At 42.2% G+C, this 23,045-nt stretch overlaps 1 protein-coding gene across 1 annotated transcript in view; it reads left to right on the forward strand.

Moving 5' to 3' along the window:
* LOC139028867 (protein kinase C-binding protein NELL1-like) overlaps nucleotides 1-23,045 on the forward strand; it is a 113,242-nt gene that overhangs the window by 59,140 nt on the left and 31,057 nt on the right. The window contains exon 4 of the mRNA XM_070447365.1: nucleotides 1,525-1,695. Coding sequence (XP_070303466.1) covers nucleotides 1,525-1,695 — 171 coding nt within the window. The remainder of the gene's footprint in view (nucleotides 1-1,524; nucleotides 1,696-23,045) is intronic.

The raw sequence follows: 23,045 nt of genomic DNA on the forward strand, positions 1-23,045 counted from the left end.
TAATGGTGGCTCTTAAACGTTGAGGTCTGGCTGTCTGACTGTTTCTCTGGAACAGCTCCTGAACATTGTTCAGTCACACGGCTTACGTCCCAAATGGCACCCTCTTTCCTATTTAGTGCACTTCCTGTGGGCCCTGGTCAAAAGTAGTGTGTTATATACGGAATAGGGTTCCATTTAGGATGCAGGCACACGCTCTGAGGGTTTACAACTTAATTAATTCACGTCATATTTGAGTTAATCTCCCTTCGTTTGATCAACTGCCCATTGAATCCACGGCCATATACATTATTTTTCTGTGTGTCGCATGCCAGTACTGTTTTGGATAGCTATCACGAGCTGCTCTCAGTTTTTCGGCAAACTGAGAATTGGGAGAGGGATAAATCCAGCTTCCCAGAACGGAGCCTCACTTGGTATTCTACATAGCGGGATGGTTGTATCCTCGTTGGGCATGAATATGGATGGGGCCTGGCTGGGCTGATGTGTGTGTGCGAGTTGGGACACTGTGTGTGTGTGCGTGTGTGTGTACATATGTGCATTTGCGTGTGTGGTGAACTCTGGGGATTGGAAACGGGAAAATGGTGGTTGTTTTAAGGGGCCAGTGTGCAGAAGTTTTTGAAGAAACAGAAATGTCACGGCTGGCTGGCTACGGTTCCCTGGGTGCTGCTGGCTGTGGCCTCCTGGCTCTTAATTTAGCGCGGCTGATCAGAGCCTGAGTGCAGGGGTTAGGAGATGTCTGGGCCTGGGTCATTACGCTCCATTGAAGGTTTATGGGGCCGCTCCTCCCTGTGTGTGCAATGCTGGACATGTTTAGAGACAGACGGCTTTAGAGACACACTCCCACACTCCTCCTCTCATTCTCCTCTGGGTGCTGACTCTCTCTTCTGCTTTTCCTCTGCACCTCTCCTGCTGTCCTTTTAAATGTTTTTCTTCTAATTTTCTTGTTCTTCAGACAGGCAGCAGACTCTTCTCGTCAGTTCTCTTCAGACCATTTGTTTTCTTTGGTTCTGCTCTCTTTGGTTCTCTTCTCTCCTGTTTTGTTCTCTACTTTCCTCTTCTCCTGTCAGTCGAACCGTGAATGTCTTTTTAGATTATTATTTTGCCATACGCGTTATTATCCGGCTTGTTTTCCTCTTGATTTTTGTATTAAAGACTTTATTCACATGTTTTAAATCAGTCAATATGATAACAAACAGCTCCAAGATGCCCATTACCCCATTGTCTTCACAAAAATATTGCTTACAACACTTTTTTGGTGACTACATGATTCCATACGTGTTATTTCATAGTCTTGATATCTTCACTATTATTGTACAATGTAGAAAATAAAGAAAAACCCTTTAATGAGAAGGTGTTTTAAAACTTTTGACCGGTAGGGTATGTATGTTGAATATTAACACACCACATTCCCCCATTGCATCACCTCATGACCCCAAGCTAAATTCTTCTCCATATTTCTCAGGGGCTGTAAGCGCTTCAGTGATCTCTGAACTCTGCCTGTAACCTTTGCCCTCTCCTCCCTTGCAGTTACTTTGAGCTGGAGAGCAGTGGGCTGAGGGAGGAGATCCGCTACCACTACCGCTACAAGGGCAAGCCTCGCTCAGAGTCCTTCCCCTACCGACTAGCCGATGGCCAGTGGCACAAGATAGCCCTCTCCATCAGCGCTACACACCTATTGCTGCATGTCGACTGCAACAGGTAAAAGACACACACAGGCGTAAACACATGTATGCGTATGCATGCACACACACCTATTGGTTAACATACAATCTAGCCATCTCCATTAGTGCTACAAGTACACTCCATTCTACCTACAAGTACAAGCAGTAATACAGACTGAAAGTCAGGCAATGGAAGCATCAGCTTGAACCAGCTTGAACCTTATATAACTGGCAACACTCATGTCACCTTTAGCCTAAAATGGCATCTTTGCTAACAGGATGTTACCAGAGGTGAAACCCCTGATACTGCTGTGAACTAACACTGTAGAAACTCACAGGTGGATGCACACACACCTACACACGTACACTAATGCACTTGTGCACATGCAGTAGGTCACGCACACACGCACACATACGTATACACACAAGCACCACAGTTTCCACCACACACACAAACACACACACACACACACTCAAGGCAGTTAACCCACTGTTCCCCGGGCGCCGAAGACGTGGATGTCGATTAAGGCAGCCCCCCGCACCTCTCTGATTCAGAGGGGTCGGGTTAAATGCGGAAGACACATTTCAGTTGAAGGCATTCAGATTTACAACTGACTAGGTATTCCCCTTTCACTCAATCCCCCACACACACACACACACACACACACACACACACACACACACACACACACACACACACAGGGGCATGTTGAGAGGCTGTGATATTTCCAGCTGTCTCCCATAGCCACGTTCCCTTTGAGCATTCAGCGAGTGTCACAAGTTTCCCCGAGAAGTAACACCACTGATAAGCTCTGTGAGCTCATCAAGGTAAATATTTGTAAACACCTATTGTTGTTCTGGTGACAGGCTGCAGACAGTATTGGGTAAGAGAGGCAAGCTGTAGACAGTAGGGTTCTGTATTTGTGTCACAAAGTTGTCAGATTTAAAAATATATATTTCATTGTTGGACATAAAACACCAGGAAATGAGCTCCAAGTGATTTTAATGTAAAAAAAAAATATTTTCCAAAGTTTTCCCACAGGTAATAGAGAGGTTTGAAATGATTATGTTTTAGTCAAACATTATATCTGTTTGGGCTTTTTGCAATTAATTTGCAGTCTGCAAATCATTTGTAATTATAAACTGGGTGCTCCGAGGCTTGAATGCTGATTGGCTGACAGCCGTGGTATATCATGGGTATGACAAAACATTTATTTTTTAAATGGCGCCGAAGAGGATGGCTGACGTAAGGTGCTACAGAGGGTAATGCGTACGGCCCAGTACATCACTGGCGCCAAGCTTCCTGCAATCCAGGACCTATATAATAGGTGGTGTCAGAGGAAAGCCCATAAAATGGTCAGAGACTCCAGTCACACAAGTCATAGACTGTTTTTTTCTGCTACTGCACGGTAAGCGGTACCGAAGCGCCAAGTCTAGTACCAAAAGGCTCCTTAACAGCTTCTACCCCCAAGCCATAAGACTGCTGAACAATTCATCAAATAGCCAACTGACTATTACATTGACCCCCCCCCCATCTCCATTTGTTTTTTACACTGCTGCTACTCCCTGTTTATTATCTATGCATAGTCACTTCACCCCTAACTACATGTACAAATTACTTAGAACCTGTATCCCCGCACACTGACTCGGGACCAGTACCCCCTGTATATGGCCTCATTATTGTTATGTTGTGTTACTTTTTATTATGTTTTACTTTAGTATATTTGGTGAATAAAATTAACTGCACTGTTGGTTAAGGGCTTGTAAGTAAGCATTTCACGGTATGGTCTACACTTGTTGTAATCGGCGCATGTGACAAATAAAGTTTGATTTGATTCTAATTATATTGGTAACCAGTTCATAATAACAATAAGGCACCTCAGGGGTTTGTGGTATATGGCCAATATACCATGGCTATTGGCTGTATCCAGGCACTCCGCGTTGCCCTGAATGCCAAGTGTCACATGTGGAGGAAACCTGGCACCATCCCTACGCTGAGGCATGGTGGGGGAAGTATCATGCTGTTGTTTTTCAGCTGCAGGGACTGGGAGACTAGTCAGGATGGAGGGAAAGATGAGCAGAGCAAAGTTTTTTATTTTATTTAACATTTATTTAAATAGGCAAGTCAGTTAAGAACAAATTATTATTTACAATGATGGCCTACTCCGGCCAAAACCAGACGACGCTGGTCAAATTGTGCACCGCTTTATGGGTGGCCGGATGTGATGCAGCCTGGATTCAATCCAGGTCTTAAAAATGTGGATATTCTGGGAGAGAGAGAAAGAGACATAGAGAGAGAATTCTAAAGTCTTAAAAATGAGGACATTCTAGGAGAGAGAGAACGAGATAAAGAGAGAGAGAGAGCATGGGAGAAAGTGAGAGAGCAAGGGAGAGACAGAGACAGAGTTGGGTAGAGCAACAGCAATGGTACTGTAGTGTGTCTGATAAACGCCTCTTCGACCACTGCACCACTCGGGAGCCCAAGTACAGAGAGATGCTTGATGTAAACCTGCTCCAGAGCGCTCAGGACCTCAGACTGCGGCTAAGGTTCACCTTCCAACAGGACAACGACCCTAAGTACACAGCCAAGACAACGCAGGAGTGGCTTCGGGACAAGTCTCTGAATGTACTTGAGTCACCCAGCCAGAGCCCGGACATGAACCCGAACGAACATCTCTGGAGAGACCTGAAAATAGCTGTGCAGTGACGCTCCCCATCCAACCTGACATAGCTTGAGAGGATCTGCAGAGAAGAATGGGAGAAAATCCCCAAATACAGGTGTGCCAAGATTGTAGCATCATAGCCAAGTAGACTCGAGGATGTAATCACTACCAAAGGTGCCTCAACAAAGTACTGAGTAAATGGTCTGAGTACTTATGTAAATGTGATATTTAAGTTTTTAAAAACCTGTTTTGCCTTGTCATTGTGGGGTGTTGTGTGTAGATTCAATCCATTTTAGAATAAGGCTTTTTAATGTAACAAAATGTGGAAAAAGTGAAGGGGTCTGAATACTTTCCGAATTCACTGTATATGCATTTTACGAACACAGTATACTTTATTTGTGATCTCGTTATTTTTAGTCCCACCATTCAGCTCCARGAAACCCTTCCCATCTATCTCTGAACACCATCCAGTTTTTATTTCTATTTGCCATGTATTTTTAATCTGTGCTGTGATGTTTCACAAAATTCTCTACCTTTCTATTTTTATAGTATCTAAAGATTGTAAATTAAAGAAACATTTTTGCTAAGAGTATTATTATATTATTGATTGTAGAGGTCGACCGATTATGATTTTCAACGCCGATACCGATTATTGGAGGAACAAAAAAAGCCGATACCAATTAATCGGCCAATTTTTTAAAATATATATATTTGTAATAATGACAATTACAACAATACTGAATGAACACTTTTATTTTACCTTAATATAATACATCAATAAAATCCATTTAGTCTCAAATAAATAATGAAACATGTTCAATTTGCATTAAATAATGCAAAAACAAAGTGTTGGAGAAGAAAGTAAAAGTGCAATATTTGCCATGTAAAAAAGCTAGTGTTTAAGTTCCTTGCTCAGAACATGAGAACATATGAAAGCTGGTGGTTCCTTTTAACATGAGTCTTCAATATTCCCAGGTAAGAAGTTTTAGGTTGTCGTTATTATAGGAATTATAGGACTATTTCTCTCTATACCATTTGTATTTCATATACCTTTGACTATTGGATGTTCTTATAGGCACTATAGTATTGCCAGCCTAATCTCGGGAGTTGATAGGCTTGAAGTCATTAACAGCGCCATGCTTGAAGCACAGCGAAGAGCTGTTGGCAAATGCAGGAAAGTACTGTTTGAATGAATGCTTACGAGCCTGCTGCTGCCTATCGCCGCTCAGTCAGACTGCTCTATCAAATATCAAATCATAGACTTAATTATAATATAATAGCATACAGAAATACGAGCCTTAGGTCATTAATATGGTCAAATCCAGAAACTGATCATTTCGAATCATTTCGAAAACAAAACGTTTATTCTTTCAGGGAAATACGGAACCGTTCCGTATTTTATCTAATGGGTGGCATCCCTAAGTGTAAATATTGCTGTTACATTGCACAACCTTCAATGTTATGTCATAATTATGTACATTTCTGGCTAATTAATTACGGTCTTTGTTAGGAAGAAATGGTCTTCACACAGTTCGCAAAAAGCCAGGCAGCCCAAACTGCTGCATATACCCTGACTCTGCATGCACAGAACGCAAGATAAGTGATACAATTTCCCTAGTTAAAATAAATTCATGTTAGCAGGCAATATTAACTAAATTTGCAAGTTTAAAAATATATACTTGTGTATTGATGGCATTGATGTTTATGGTTAGGTACACATCGGTGCAACGACAGTGCTTTTTTCGCGAATGCACTTCTTAAATCATCACTCATTTGGCGAAGTAGGCTGTGATTCGATGATAAATTAACAGGTACTGTATTGATTATATGCAACGCAGGACAAGCTAGATAAACTAGTAATATCATCAACCATGTGTAGTTAACTAGTGATTATGTTAAGATTGATTGCTTTTTATAAGATACGTTTAATGCTAGCTAGCAACTTACCTTGGCTCCTTTCTGCACTCACGTAACAGGTACTCAGCCTGCCACGCAGTCTCCTCGTGGAGTGCAATGTAATCGGCCATAATCGGTGTCCAAAAATGCCGACTACCGATTGTTATGAAAACTTGAAATCGGCCCTAATTAATCGGCCATTCCGATTAATCGGTCGACCTCTAATTGATTGACTGACTATGACTTTTCAAATCACCCAGAAGTGCCATTTGCAGAGTTAGCTCCAGGTAAATGTTGCAATTCTTCAGCAATTCCTGAACCTGCGACCAAATACAAGCTACATATGGACAGTGTCTCTTTGCAGCAAAATCTGCAGAGCTGGGAGGGTAGTATCCACGATATATATATAACATTCTATTGGTTGCAAGAATTGTGTATAATTTAAAATGAAAAACTCTGTTTTGAATCCGGTGTTGTTTTGTGCGTCAGTTCATAAACCATGTGCCATGGGATACATCGAAAGAAATTCTTCCCAACTAGTTTGTAATCTGTATGGCACGGCTGTCAATTTTTTGGTCCTGAAATGAAACTGGTATACGTTTTTTTTCATCACAATCTTCTTTAACCAATTTTGGTCTTTAACGCAGGGCTGACAGTCAAGTTCCTTGCTTTCTCCTCCTTCCACTTGCCTCTTCCATTTTTGCGGTTATGCTGCAATTAGTTGGTTGTAATTTTGGGTAGAAATGTCCATATACTTTTGTTTGCTGCATATGTGACATAATTCCACCAGTCCTATTTATGATATAATTTACAAAGATTATAAAAAAAATGTAACATTTGATTTTGGAGGACAGGTCATCTGATGCAGCACTCCATCACTTTCATTTTTGGGTAAACAAATATTGCATATCTTAAATTCTTTCCACAATTAATTAATAATATGTGTAATAATGTAGGCAGTTCATACAAAGGATTGTTACCTATAAGCAGTCAGTAATGATTTTTAAATTGTTTTTGGCAAGCAATTATTATTTTGGCAAATAATTATTGTGAATCATCCTGTATTGTCCCAAACCTCATTACCCCACAGCAACAGATGTGGGATACATACACTCACACATTCCCCACCATTACCCCACAAACAACCATAAGCTCAGATGTTCAACAGTTGTTCCATCCCCAAGCCCAATTCAAAAGAAGACTATAGCTGTTTGAGAAGCCATGCAAAACTGAGAAGGAATGGGGAGATTTGATTAAACAAGGTCAAGTCCTAGCTGATGGAGCTCAGATACACCCCTTTACCCTGAAACACACAGACACATTGGTCCCCCGTTGTGACAATTTCCCCAAGCATCTCTGTGCAGTCAGACCTTTTGATTATTTTGTGACACCAGGGCCATAATCATTTGCCCCCTCTCTGATTGTCCGAGTGTGACCACCTTCCAATGGGTTACTTACTGCAGCTAGTGTTTGCCAGCACTGTCACTACCTGAGGGCTTTGGTATTGTTAGACGAACCCTGCCAGGCAGGCTCAGAATCTTGAGGGGCAGTGTAGCATTAGTGGGTCTCTGACCACATTTATCTTTCTGTCTTTGCTGTATATATATATWTTTTTATTTAACCTTTATTTAACTAGGCAAGTCAGTTCAGAACAAATTCTTATTTACAATGACGGCCTACTCCGGCCAAACCCAGATGACGCTGGGCCAATTGTGCACTGCTCTATGGGATTCCCAATCATGGCCGGTTGTGATACAGCCTGGAATCAAACCAGGGTCTGTAGTGACTCCTCTAGCACTGAGATGCAGTACCACTCAGGAGCCCCGTATAGGCTACTTGCAGTTCTCTTTAGTGTGTAGGTCGCTCAGGTGGGTGTCTAGGGTATAGGGTTGGGAACTGTTCCATCATGATAGGACAATAAATGAATAAACTATATCCCATATCTGCACAAAATTGAAATATCTCCCTGTCACAACTCCTGCTCGCAGACACACATGGGCTCTGGCATTTACAACCATTTTTATTTTTCACTCACTTAACTCCACACTTTTCCAAACACAGAAACAGACACCCCACTTTCCATCACAATACACTTGCACATACCCACATACTGTGCCTTCTATGTCCTCTGTTTGGTGTGTTTTTATCTCTACCATGTTAATTCCTACCTAATTTTGGGCTTTTAGTACTTTTGTGTTCCAGTTCCTTACAGTGGGGCAAAAAAGTATTTAGTCAGCCACCAATTGTGCAAGTTCTCCCACTTAAAAAGATGAGAGAGGCCTGTAATTTTCATCATAGGTACACTTCAACAATGACAGACAAAATGAGGAAAAAAATCCAGAAAATCACATTGTAGGATTTTTAATGAATTTATTTGCAAATTATGGTGGAAAATAAGTATTTGGTCAATAACAAAAGTTTATCTCAATACTTTGTTATATACCCTTTGTTGAACACAAGAGTCAAACGTTTTCTGTAAGTCTTCACAAGGTTTTCACACACTGTCTGGTATTTTGCCCATTCCTATATGCAGATCTCCTCTAGAGCAGTATGTTTTGGCTGTTGCTGGGCAACACGGACTTTCAACTCCCTCCAAAGATTTTCTATTGGGTTGAGATCTGGAGACTGGCTAGGCCACTCCAGGACCTTGAAATGCTTCTTACGAAGCCACTCCTTCGTAGTTGAAGTGTTGAAGTGTACCATGATGAAAATTACAGGCCCTCTCTCATCTTTTTTAAGTGAGAACTTGCACAATTGTGGTGTGACTAAATACTTTTTTGCCCCACTGTATATTTCAAGAGTGTATTATTTCAATAATTACCTTTCTTCTAATGCTATCTTTTATCTATTTAAAAACTAAATATATAAAGTTGAATACTAATTATTTGACAACTTCCCTATCTTTAATGGTAGAGTGTATTTGTAGTTTATTTCTTTATCAATAGTTTAAAAAAAAAATACAACCCTACCATCGGAGAGTATTGGTTACAATATTCGACTCCATGGCTATTATTTTAGAATAGCCTTGGACGTATATTTAGAATAGCCATGTGTCTCGAAACAGTTGGTTATCAATTTACAGTTATCGACATCAGAGCTAAACATTCCCTTTAAGTCTATTCACCTTGAAGAAGGGTACATAACTTTGCGCTGTTCTGCAATTTCCTTCGGGAGTTGATCATTCATGCCTAATTTTGTGCCAGCGAGTCTTTTGCCCGGATTTTAAAAAATTGTATACATTTTTTTACCTCTTTTCTCTCCCCAATTTCGTGGTATCCAATTAGTAGTAGTTACTGTCTTGTCTCATCGCTGCAACTCCGTACAGACTCGGGAGAGGCGAAGGTCGAGAGCCATGCGTCCTCCGAAACACAACCCAACCAAGCCGCACTGCTTCTTGACACAACGCACATCCAACCCGGAAGCCAGCCGCACCAATGTGTCTGAGAAACACCGTACACCTAGCGACCTGGTCAGCGTGCACTGCGCCCGGCCCGCCACAGGAGTCGCAAGTGCGCGATGAGACAAGGATATCCCTGCCGGCCAAACCCTCCTAACCCCGGACAACGCTGGCCAATTGTGCGTCGCCAAGCGTCCTCCGAAACACAACCCAACCAAGCCGCACTACTTCTTAACACAGCGCGCATCCAACCCGGAAGCCAGCCGCACCAATGTGTCAGAGGAAACACCGTGCACCTTGGTTAGCGCGCACTGCGCCCGGCCCGCCACAGAATTCTTCGCATGGACAAGGATATCCCTACCGGCCAAACCCTCCCTAACCCGGACGACGCTAGGCCAATTATGCGTCGCCCCACGGACCTCCCGGTCGCGGCCGGCTGCGACAGAGCCTGAGCGCGAACCCAGAATCTCTGGTGGCACAGCTAGCGCTGTGATGCAGTGCCCTAGACCACTGCGCCACCCGGGAGGCCCTGTTGTGAATTTTTTAACCATTCCTGAACCTGTGACCAGAAACAAGCTACATAAGAGCAATACCAGAATAAATMATCTATTTATTCTGTCTCTTTTCTGCAAAATGTACAGAGCTGAGATTGTTCTATGCCCCATATTTATAGCATTCTATTGGTGGCAAGAATTGTATATAATAATTTAAATTGAATAACTCGAAGTGTTGAATCAAGTGTAGTTTTTTGTACCAGTTCATAAGCCATATGCATTGGAATTGGTATATCGAAAAGCTGCTCCTATTTATTTTGCAACCTGTATGGCGCAGCTGTCAACATTTTTGTTCTCAGATGAAACTGGTATTTTTTTCTATTTATGCCAGTTCCTTTCAGCCAATTTGTATCTTTAGTATATGGCAGGCAAACAAGTTCCCTACCTTCTCCCTTTTCTACTTGCCTCCACCATTTTTGTGGTAGTGCTGCAATCATTTGGTTGTAAGTTTGTATTGAGCAGATATTCCCATATATTTTCGATAACTGCATATGTGACATAACTCCTCTGTTTCGATTCATAATATCATTACCAAATATAATACTATTTTTAAAAATTTGTTCCATAAATAATGTTTTTTTATTAATCAGTATATTTCAATTTAACCATAACTTGTTGTAATATTTGTTAAATATTTTCTGGAGGATAAAACTAAAACTTAAATTGTAACCAGCTTTGTGTGGCTTGTTTAAGAAAGGGTGATACTTTAAACAAAATTTCATTTTCAATTAGTCGGAAATGAGAAGTTGCAATCTGTATCAAGGCAAAAATAATCTACTGGAGAACCATTTTTGGTTTAAGTATAATTTATGTATGAGTGACGCTTTTAGTGAGAGGTTTAAAGCTTTAATATTTAATACTTTTAGCCAGCCAAACTCATATTCATTATATAAATAGGCACGTTTAATTTTGTCTGGTTTAGCATTCCAAATAAAATGAAATATTTTTGCTCATATGATTTAAAAAAACAAGTCATCTGGAGTAGGCAGTGCCATTAGTAAGTAAGTAAACTGTGATAGGACAGAAGAGTTAATCAATGGGATTTTTCCATAAATAGACAAGTTTTTACCTCTCCATTGCTGAAGAATCTTATCTATATTTCCTAACTTTCTATTCGAAATGAATTATGTTAAGTTAATTTATATTTTTTGAGATGTGAATACCAAATATGTCTACTTCATTGCTACAATGTTGTTCATCCATCCTCAGTTTTCTCCTATCACAGCCATTCAACTCCCTGAGTGATTTCCTTCCTCTCCGACAACTGAGTTAGGAAGGACGACTGTATCTTTGTGGTGAATGGGTGTATTGATACACCATCCAAATCAAATCAAATCAAATCAAATTTTATTAGTCACATACACATGGTTAGCAGATGTTAATGCGAGTGTAGCGAAATGCTTGTGCTTCTAGTTCCGACAATGCAGTAATAACCAACAGTAATCTAACCTAACAATTCCACACTACTACCTTACACACACACACAAGTGTAAAGGGATAAAGAATATGTACATAAAGATATATGAATGAGTGGTGGTACAGAACGGCATGGCAGATGCAGTAGATGGTATAGAGTACGGTATATACGTATGAGATGAGTACTGTAGGGTATGTAAACATAAAGTGGCATAGTTTAAAGTGGCTAGTGGTACATGTATTGCATAAAGATGGCAAGATGCAGTAGATGATATAGAGTACAGTATATACATATGAGATGGGTAATGTAGGGTATGTAAACATTGTATTAAGTGGCATTGCTTAAAGTGGCTAGGGTACATTTTTACATAATTTCCATCAATTCCCATTTTTAAAGTGGCTGGAGTTGAGTCAGTATGTTGGCAGCGGCCGCTAAATGTTAGTGTGGCTGTTTAACAGTCTGATGGCCTTGAGATAGAAGCTGTTTTTCAGTCTCTCGGTCCCTGCTTTGATGCACCTGTACTGACCTCGCCTTCTGGATGATAGCGGGTGAACAGGCAGTGGCTTGGGTGGTTGTTGTCCTTGATGATCTTTATGGCCTTCCTGTGACATCGGGTGGTGTAGGTGTCCTGGAGGCAGGTAGTTTGCCCCTGGTGATGCGTTCTGCAGACCTCACTACCCTCTGGAGAGCCTTACGGTTGTGGGCGGAGCAGTTGCCGTACCAGGCGGTGATACAGCCCGACAGGATGCTCTCGATGTGCATCTGTAGAAGTTTGTGAGTGCTTTTGGTGACAAGCCGAATTTCTTCAGCCTCCTGAGGTTGAAGAGGCGCTGCTGCGCCTTCTTCACAACGCTGTCTGTGTGGGTGGACCAATTCAGTTTGTCCGTGATGTGTACACCGAGGAACTTAAAACTTTCCACCTTCTCCACTACTGACCGTCGATGTGGATAGGGGGTGCTCCCTCTGCTGTTTCCTGAAGTCCACAATCATCTCCTTTGTTTTGTTGACGTTGAGTATGAGTTATTTTCCTGACACCACACTCCGAGGGCCCTCACCTCCTCCCTGTAGGCCGTCTCGTCGTTGTTGGTAATCAAGCCTACCACTGTAGTGTCATCCGCAAACTTGATGATTGAGTGGAGGCGTGCATGGCCACGCAGTCGTGGGTGAACAGGGAGTACAGGAGAGGGCTCAGAACGCACCCTTGTGGGGGCCCAGTGTTGAGGATCAGCGGGGTGGAGATGTTGTTACCTACCCTCACCACCTGGGGGCGGCCCGTCAGGAAGTCCAGGACCCAGTTGCACAGGGCGGGGTCGAGACCCAGGGTCTCGAGCTTGATGACGAGTTTGGAGGGTACTATGTGTTAAATGCTGACTGTAATCGATGAACAGCATTCTCACATGGGTATTCCTCTTGTCCAGATGGGTTAGGGCAGTGTGCAGTGTGGTTGCGATTGCGTCGTCTGTGGACCTATTGGGTCGGTAAGCAAATTGGAGTGGGTCTAGGGTGTCCGGTAGGGTGGAGGTGATATGGTCCTTGACTAGTCTCTCAAAGCACTCATGATGACGGAAGTGAGTGCTACGGGGCGGTAGTCGTTTAGCTCAGTTACCTAGCTTTCTTGGGAACAGGAACAATGGTGGCCCTCTTGAAGCATGTGGGAACAGCAGACTGGGATAAGGATTGATTGAATATGTCCGTAAACACACCAGCCAGCTGGTCTGCGCATGCTCTGAGGACGCGGCTGGGAATGCCGTCTTGGCCTGCAGCCTTGCGAGGGTTAACACGTTTAAATGTTTTACTCACCTCGGCTGCAGTGAAGGAGAGCCCGCAGGTTTGGTAGGGGGCGTGTCAGTGGCACTGTATTGTCCTCAAAGCGGGCAAAAAAGTTGTTTAGCCTGTCTGGGAGCAAGACATCCTGGTCCTCGACGGGGCTGGTTTTCTTTTTGTAATCCGTGATTGACTGTAGACCCTGCCACATACCTCTTGTGTCTGAGCTGTTGAATTTCGACTCGATTTTGTCTCTGTACTGAGACTTAGCCTGTTTGATTGCCTTGCGGAGAGAATAGCTACACTGTTTGTATTCGGTCATGCTTCCGGTCACCTTGCCCTGGTTAAAAGCAGTGGTTCGCGCTTTCAGTTTCACGCGAATGCTGCCGTCAATCCACGGTTTCTGTTTGGGAATGTTTTTATCGTTGCTGTGGGTACGACATCGTCAATGCACTTCCTAATGAACTCGCTCACCGAATCAGCATATTCGTCAATATTGTTGTTGGACGCGATGCGGAACATATTCAATCCGCGTGATCGAAGCAGTCTTGAAGCGTGGATTCAGATTGGTCGGACCAGCGTGTAATTAATAACTTCACCATGCTCAAAGGGATTCAATGTCTGCTTTTACATTTTTACCATCTACCAATAGGTGCCTTTCTTTGCGAGCATTGGAAAACCTCCCTGGTCTTTGTGGTTGAATCTGTGTTTGAAATTCACTGCTCGACTGAGGGACCTTATAGATAATTGTATGTGTGGGGTACAGAGATGAGGTAGTCATTCAAAAATCATGAAAACACATGAGTGACTCAATGTAATGTTTTATGTGACTTGGTAACCATATTGTTACTCTTGGACTTATTTAGGCTTGCCATAACAAAGGGGTTGAATACTTATTGACTCAAGACTTTTCAGCTTTTCATTTTTTATTAATTTGTAAAAAAATATATATAAGAAAAACATAATTTCTCATTGACATTATGAGGTGTGGTGTGTAGACCAGGGATCAACAAATCTAAATGTATACATTTTAAATTCAGGCTGTAACACAACAAAATGTGGAAAAAGTCAAGGGGTGTGAATTATTTCTGAAAGCACTGTAAATTCTTTAGTATTTAATTGCCATTTCACAAAAATCTGACTTTCCCCACATGCAAACTCATTTTTCTCAGCTTCAGAAGCATCTACATTCACCAAGCTGTGTGGTTTTCCTTTGATACTACTGTATATTCTCCAGACTTACTCAAAATGTTTAATTTGTTGTAAAAATTTTATTCTGGATAAAATGTTCTTGGAAAAWTTTTCCTAAAATGTCTTTAGTATTTTAGAGATAGAAAGAGGCAAAAATCACAAACATCATACCCCCCCAAAAAACTTCCCCTGTTATTGTAATGGTGAGAGGTTAGCATATCTTGGGGGTATGATATTTGTGTATCTAACTTTCTCACTCATCATTATTCATGAGTCATTCAGGACTACCCATAATCAACACTAATGTAGAAGTGTTTAGAGACATATTCTATTTTCATTTACAATAAAAGTGACTCCAAAATGACACAATACATTATTTAGAATGAATTTCTATTGGGCACAAAATAATCTGAAACACAACCAAAACAAACAGCAAATGCATCCAACAAGTTTGTAGAGTCACAAGCTGGATGTAATGGTTGTGTGCTAGGTATATGGGACCAAATACTAAACTTTTTACTACTTCGATACAGATTTGTCCCAATTCTTTTGGTCCCCTAAAATGGGGGGGCTATGTACAAAAAGTTCTGTCATTTCTAAACAGTTCACTCGATATGGATGAAAATACCTTAAAATTCAAGCTGACAGTCTGAACTTTAACCTCATAGTCATTGTATCATTTCAAATCCAAAGTGCTGGAGTACAGAGCCAAAACAACAAAACATGTGTCACTGTCCCAATTTTTTTGCTCCCTGTATGTGCATACTGTATATGCTCATATGGTGCCTGGCCTTAAATATTGATCCAGTCATTGTAAGATCTGACATGCGACTGCAATGTAGTTAGGCAGGAACTCCACCAGCGTGTGTTGATTTGGTGAATGCGTTCAAGGTCAAATCTAATCTCCGAACGGGACTGTCAGAAGGTCAGATTGAGATACAATTATACGTCGTAATTGCTCTTCTTCCTCACAAACATACCTATCCTACCCTGGCTCTTTTGTTGTTAGGAACCTGCTTGGTTAATTTAGAAAATAACATTGGCTATGCCGGTCACATGGTGGTCCTTCTAAACTGGAGAAGTGTCTTCATTTCTCTTGTTGCTCCGAAGGTCACGTTAGTTTTTGCTTAATAACTTCTTGCAAAAATATTAGAATCCTTGATCAATTCTCAGCTACGATCTTTCTTATCTTCGAACTGTATTCTGAATGCTCATCAGTCTGGTTTTGGACCAGGACATACTGTATCTCTGCTACATCACTTATAGTAAATTATATAGTAAATGCTATGGATGAGAAATAACATTGTGCTGCCCTCTTTATAGACTTCTCCAAGGCCTTTGATACTGTTGATCATACGTTGTTTATACAGAGGTTATTTTCTATTGGTTTAGATCACGCCGCTTGCATTTTGTTTCAGAACTACATAGCTGATAGATCACAATGTACATCTGCTGACAGGTCAAGTTTCCTTCACAGAACAAAAGGTGTTTTGCAAGGTTCCATTCTGGGCCAAGTACTTTTTAATATGTACATCAACAATATTGCACAATATTTCACCTTTATGCAGATTATACTGTTATGTACTATATTGTCTCCTCTGTGAACCAGGCTTTATCTGACTGCTTTTAATGTCGTAGAAAAAGCACTTGTTGACCTTAAATTAGTATTGAATCAGAGAAAAACAAACTACTGTATTTTGTTTTCTAGAGCCCACAACATTGACTCCACAGATAAAAAAATCTGCACCTTGAATGGAGCCCAAATTGAGCATATCCCTTTTTACAAATACCTGGGCATTTTGGATCAACTCTAAGTTATCTTTTAAAACACATATAGTTACAAAATGTTATTTTGCATGTCACTGTATCTATCCTAGATTATGCCAACATTATCTACATGAATGCAGCTGCCACTTCATAAAAGGAGTTAAATGCTGTCTAAACAAACAACAAAGAGGCCAAAGATAACCCTGAAGGAGCTGCAAAGCTCCACAGCGGAGATTGGAATATCTGTCAACAGGACCACTTTATGCCATACACGCCACAGAGCTGGGTTTATGGAAGAGTGGCCAGAAAAAAAGCCATTGCTTAAAGAAAAAAATAAGCAAACAKGTTMGGTGTTCGCCAAAAGGCAAGTGGGAGACTCCCCAAACATATGGAAGAAGGTACTCTGGTCAGATGGGAATAAAATTGAGCTTTTTGGCCATCAAGGAAAACACTATGTCTGGCGCAAACTCAACACTTCTCATCACCCCGAGAATACCATCCCACAGTGAAGCATGGTCATGCTGTGGGGATGTTTTTCATCGGCAGGGACTGGGAAACTGGTCAGAATTGAAGAAATGATGGATGGCGCTAAATACTGGGAAATTCTTGAGAGAAACCTGTTTCAGTCTTCCAGAGATTTGAGACTGGGATGGAGGTTCACCTTCCAGCATGACAATGACCCTAATCATACTGCTAAAGCAACACTCGAGTGGTTTAACTTCTTGTCAATATGGTATAGTGACTAATTATATCTCTATTTGGTCGGTTTTGTGATAGCTACCTATGCGGTAGAAAAATGGTGAAAATATGTGGTTGAGTCTTTTGCTATTGTGGTTAGCTAATAGAAATACATATTGTGTTTTCGCTGTAAAACATTTTAACAATCGGAAATGATGGCTGGATTCACAATATGTTTATCTTTCATTTGCTGTATTGGACTTGTGATTTCATGAAAATTATATTATATGATATCCCTGTCGCGTTAGGCTAGGCTATGCTAGTCAGCTTTTTGATGAGGATGCTCCCGGATCRGGGATGGGTAGCAATGAAAGGTTAAGGGGAAACATTTAAATGTCTTTGAATGGCCTAGTCAAAGCCCAGACCTCAATCCAATTGAGAATCTGTGGTATGACTTAAAGATTGCTGTACACCAGCGGAACCCATCCAACTTGAAGGAGCTGGAGTAGGTTTGCCTTGAAGAACGGGCAAAAATCCCATTGGCTAGATGTGCCAAGCTTATAGAGACATACCCCAAGAGATTTGCAGCTGTAATTGCTGAGAAAGTTGGCTCTACAAAGTATTGATGTTGGGGGGGTGAACAATTATGCACGCTCAAGTTTTCTGTTTTTTGTCTTATTTCTTGTTTGTTTCACAATAAAACATATTTTGCATCTTCAAAGTGGTAAGCATGTTGTGTAAATCAAATGATACAAACCCCACAAAAATCTATTTTAATTCCAGGTTGTAAGGCAACAAAATAGGAAAATTGCCAAGGGGGCAAAATACTTTCGCAAGCCACTGTACGTGTTGACTGCCTTCATTCGTCGTCTATCTCAGTCAGGACCAAGCTCTCGGAAAGTTGTATCGATGGGCTCCCCCGGGAGTGTAATGCTCTGATTGTCCACCAGAGGTCACKATGTCCTTCTTAGTTGTCTGTGGCTTCAATGATTCACCAGTGATCGTCTGGGGTGAGCTTCTCGCCTCTTTTATTCCTCAGGTAGATAGTCAAAGTTCCACACCACTTTACACACGCAGCTGCAGATTGGCAGTGTTTCTGGTCTGGTAGGTGAGGTTATCTTCTTCATTTAGTTTTGAAGTTGAGAGCTTTAGAGTTTCTGACCATTTCAACCTTTCTAAAGGTATTATTCTACGTTCAGCTCCCAACCACTTTACACGCCAGTAGCCACCCGGCAATGTTTTGGTCTGGTGTGAATTTCGTTACCTAGTCATTTAAGGAGTGGTCGGAAAGGGGCGGTTCCATCACACTTACAATCTTTTCTGAACTAAATCGGGGCGTGGCTTGTTACTGTGTAAGGTATTCTCAGAAACAATTATCTTATTAGAAAACTAAAATCACATTCCTATCTTAACAACAATAGTTTCATAATTTCAGACTTTATACCTGTAGTGTAAATACTTTTCAAGTTACAGTATTTTCTTTATAACCTTACTAATGTCATCACAAAATGAAAACAATATGACATGATTATTCTTTAGGTCCCCACTGACCATTTTTAATATTCCAATCTTAGAAATATTGCGGCAAAAGTCTTCTGGGGGACAAAGGCACACCTTAACAGAGTGTTAAGATGTCAAAACCATTATTGAAAAAAAATATATATTGAAAAAATGAACTTGCTATGGCTTTGCATCTCTTGCCATCACATGGTTGGAGAGTTATTTATCCAATAGAACCCGAGAGTGTTCTTCAATGGAAGCTACTCTAACGTCAGCTATGTATAGTGTGGTGTCATTCAGGGCAGTTATCTAAGGCGGTTCATCTTCTCTGTTTTTACTAAGGATTTGCCACTGGTCTTACACAAAGCTAGAATGACTATGTATGCAGATTATCCCACACTCTACATGTCAGCACCCAACGCCAGTGAACTCACTGAAATTCTAAATAAGGAGTTACAGTCAGTATTGGGTGATTAGTAATAAACTGGTCTGAAATACATCTAAAACTAAAAGCATTGTATTTGGTTCAYAACATTCTCTCTAAGACCTAAACCTCAACTGGAGTTGTGCATAAAGGGTGTGACCATTGAGGAAGCTAAACTCCTTGGTATAACATTGGATGGTCAATTATCATGTTCAAGTCCTGTTGACAAAATTGTAGAGAAGATAGGGAGGAGTCGGTTATAAATATATGTTCTACCTTTTTGACACAAAAATCATCACTGTACTACTTGTTCAGGCTCTGGTCTCATCTTGATTATGTCTGCTAAAATTGTCAAGTGCAGCAAAGAAAGAACTAGCAAAGCTAGTCTGCATGCCAATCTTTCCTGATTGAGGGTTGATGAGAGATTAACTGCTTCTCTTCTAGTTTTTTATGAGAAATATTACTGTGATGAAAATGACTGAATTATCTGTGTAATCAAATAACATTCAGCTCAGACACCCATACTGTCACACCCTGATCTATTTCACCTGGCTTATGCTTTTCTCCATCCTCTCCAGGTACGCCATTTTTCCCATTATCCCCTGTGCATTTATACCTGTGTTTTATGTTTGTCTGTTGTCAGTTCGTCTTGTCTCTTCAAGCCTACCAGCGTGTTTTTCGGTACTCCTGTTCACTTTAGTCCCTGTTTTCTAGTTCTTCCGGTTTTGACCATTCTGCCTGTCCTGAGCCTGCCTGCCATTCTGCACCTTTTGACACTGCCTTGYATTACTGACCTCTGCCTGCCCTGACCCTCAGCTTGCCTGCCATTCTGTACCTTACAGACTCTGCCCTGGACTACCGACCTCTGCCTGCTCTTGACTTGTTTATTTACAAAACTGGGGACAAGCAAATTACATCTGTGTTTTAAACTGTCTGCATCTGGGTCTTATCCTGAGTTCTGTTAGTACGAACTGGCTATGATTGGCCCAGCAGACTCGGACCAGCTCCGCAATACCGTCACCTCCCAAGGAGCCGCCATTGAGATACACAAGGAGTTACTTCAAGGTCTTATGGAAGGATTCCAGAACTTGGCGAAACACCATGACCGTGCCTTGAATACATTGCTGGAGCAATTCCGCGGATTGTCTGTTAGGCAGCCAGCCACGACATTAACCTCCCAGCTCCCCAGTAACCCTGCTGTCAGTAGGGCATGCCACCCCAGCTTCCCGAGGACCCGGCTTCCCTCCTCCGGAATGCTCCGCTGGAGAGTCAGGAACTTGTTGGGTGTTTTTCTCTGTGTTTTTTCATCTTCGAACTGCAGCCCTCGTTCGAAGATAGCTTACCTCATAACGCTGATGTCCAGGAGGGCTCTCACCTGGGCTACGGTTGTGTGGGAACAACAATATCCCGTGTGCTTCAGTCTGCAGGAGTTCGTGGCTGAGGTGAAAAATATTTTTTGATTCTCCGTTGTTCGGGAAAGAGGCTGCCTGGAAGTTACTCCAGCTTTGTCAAGACTCCCGCAGTGTGGCAGGCTATTGTGTACATTTCCACATGTTCTAAATAACCGTTATTTCTATTTTTTGATTCTCCGTTGTTCGGGAAAGAGGCTGCCTGGAAGTTACTCCAGCTTTGTCAAGACTCCCGCAGTGTGGCAGGCTATTGTGTACATTTCCACATGTTGGCTGCCGAGAGTGCCTGGAATCCGGAATCCCTGTTCGACATGTTCCTCCACGGATTATCGGAGGAGGTTAACCTCTCTGAGATATTCGGGACGGTAGCGTCCCACCCCGCCAACAGCCAGTGAAAGTGCAGTGTGCGCCAAATTCAGAACGACAAAAATCTCATCATTAAAATTCCTCAAGCATACAAGTATTTTACACCATTTTAAAGATAAAATTCTCGTTAATCCAACCACAGTGTCTGATTTCAAAAAGGCTTTACAGCGAAAGCACCACAAACGATTATGTTAGGTCACCACCAAGTCACAGAAAAACACAGCCATTTTTCCAGCCAAAGAGAGGAGTCACAAAAAGCAAAAATATAGATAAAATTAATCACTAACCTTTGATGATCTTCATCAGATGACACTGTCAGATTTCAAAAAAACTTTACGGAAAAAGCACACCATGCAATAATCTGAGTACGGCGCTCAGAGAACAAAACAGCCAAAGAGATATCCGCCATGTTGTGTAGTCAACATTAGTCAGAAATAGCATTATAAATATTCACTTACCTTTGATGATCTTCATCAGAATGCACTCTCAGGAATCACAGTTCCACAATAAATGTTTGATTTGTTCAATGAAGTTCATCATTTATGTCCAAATACCTTCCTTTGTTAGGGAGTTTGGTAAACAAATCCAAACGCGTGTGCAAGTCCAGCCGAAAGGTTGGACGAAAGTCCAAAAAGTTCCGTTATAGTCCGTAGAAACATGTCAAACTAAGTATAGAATCAATCTTTAGGATGTTTTTAACATAAATGTTAAATAATGTTCCAACCGGAGAATTCCTTTGTCTGTAGAAAAGCAATGCAACGCGAGCTACCTCTCACATGACCGCGCGTCACGAGCTCAAAGCATTCTGCCAGACCTCTGACTCATTCCCCTCTCATTTGCCACCACTTCACAGTAGAAACCTCAAACAAAGTTCTAAAGACTGTTGACATCCAGTGGAAGCCTTAGGAAGTGCAGCATGACCAATATCCCACTGTATCTTCAATAGGGAATTGAGTTGAAAATCGACCAACCTCAGATTTCCCACTTCCTGGTTGGATTTTTTCTCAGGTTTTCGCCTGCCATATGAGTTCTGTTATTCTCACAGACATCATTCAAATAGTTTTAGAAACTTCAGAGTGTTTTCTATCCAAATCTACTAATAATATGCATATATTAGTAACTGGGCCTGAGTAGCAGGCAGTTTACTCTGGGCTCCTTATTCATCCAAGCTATTCAATACTGCCCCCCTGTCACCAAGAAGTTAAAAATGAGCTCGCAGCCCGGAAGCTGCCTACGGATCTCGACTCGCTCCTCGCCTTGACTATCCAGATCGATGTGTGTCTACGGGAACATAGGAGGGAGAGGAGGTCTGATTCGGTCCCACTCGCTCGCCCAAGGATCCCACCTTGCCTCCGAGGAATCCCGGAAGTTCCAGGCATCTACGTTTCAGAGAGAATCCGAGGTTACCCGAGTTCCTCCGAGAATCTCTGAGGTCTGCCGACTCGCCTCTTCTGGAGCCAATGCAACTCGGCAGAGCTAGGCTGTCTCCAGCCGAACATTTCTGCAGACTTAACACCAAGAGTTGTCTGGATTGCGGGACTACCGGTCATTACGTGTCTACCTGTCCATTAAAAGACAAGACTCATCAGTAGGTATGAGTACTCTGGTGGGCCATATGGATAATTTTCCTTCACCCCTTACTTGTACCCCTCTCCATGCCATCCTGTAGTGGAGTGACCAGTCTAAATCTCTCCGGGTACTCATTAACTCTGGGGCCGATGAGAGATTCATGGACACTACCCTAGAGTCAGAGCTGGGCATCCCCACTCAGCCCCTCTCCATTCCCATGGATTTTTTMGGGGGGTTTACATGGCTCCAGTGTCACAATCCCCTTATCAACTGGACTGCTGGTGCAATCATGGTGTGGAGCCCGTTCTGCCATGCTCACTGTCTGAAGTCAGCGCAGCCTGCCCCGGGAAGTCTTCCTGTGGGCTCGGAAGAAGCCTCGAACCTCTCAACCGGCGCAGTACCAGGACCTCCGGGAAGTTTTCAGCAAGGGTTTCAGCACTTTGCTTCCTCCACATCTACCCTATAACTGCGTGATCGACCTTCTAATGGGCACTATACCACCCCAGGGACGGCTGTATTCACTGTCGGGTCCGGAGACCACGGCTATGGAAATGTACATCGAGGACTCCCTGGCTCTAGGGTGTATCCGTCCTTCTGCCCCCCCCTTCTTTCTTTGTGGAGAAGAGGAACAAAACCCTGCGCCCGTGCATCATTTACCGGGGCCTCAATGACATCACGGTTAAGAACTGCTACCCGCTACCACTTATGCCTCGGCTTTCGAGCCGCTCCAGGGGGCACAATTTCTTCTAAGTTGGACCTGCAGCACACCTACCATCTGGTGTGGATACGGGA

This window comes from Salvelinus sp. IW2-2015, linkage group LG15 (genome assembly GCF_002910315.2).
Source record: "Salvelinus sp. IW2-2015 linkage group LG15, ASM291031v2, whole genome shotgun sequence".
Taxonomy (NCBI): domain Eukaryota; kingdom Metazoa; phylum Chordata; class Actinopteri; order Salmoniformes; family Salmonidae; genus Salvelinus; species Salvelinus sp. IW2-2015.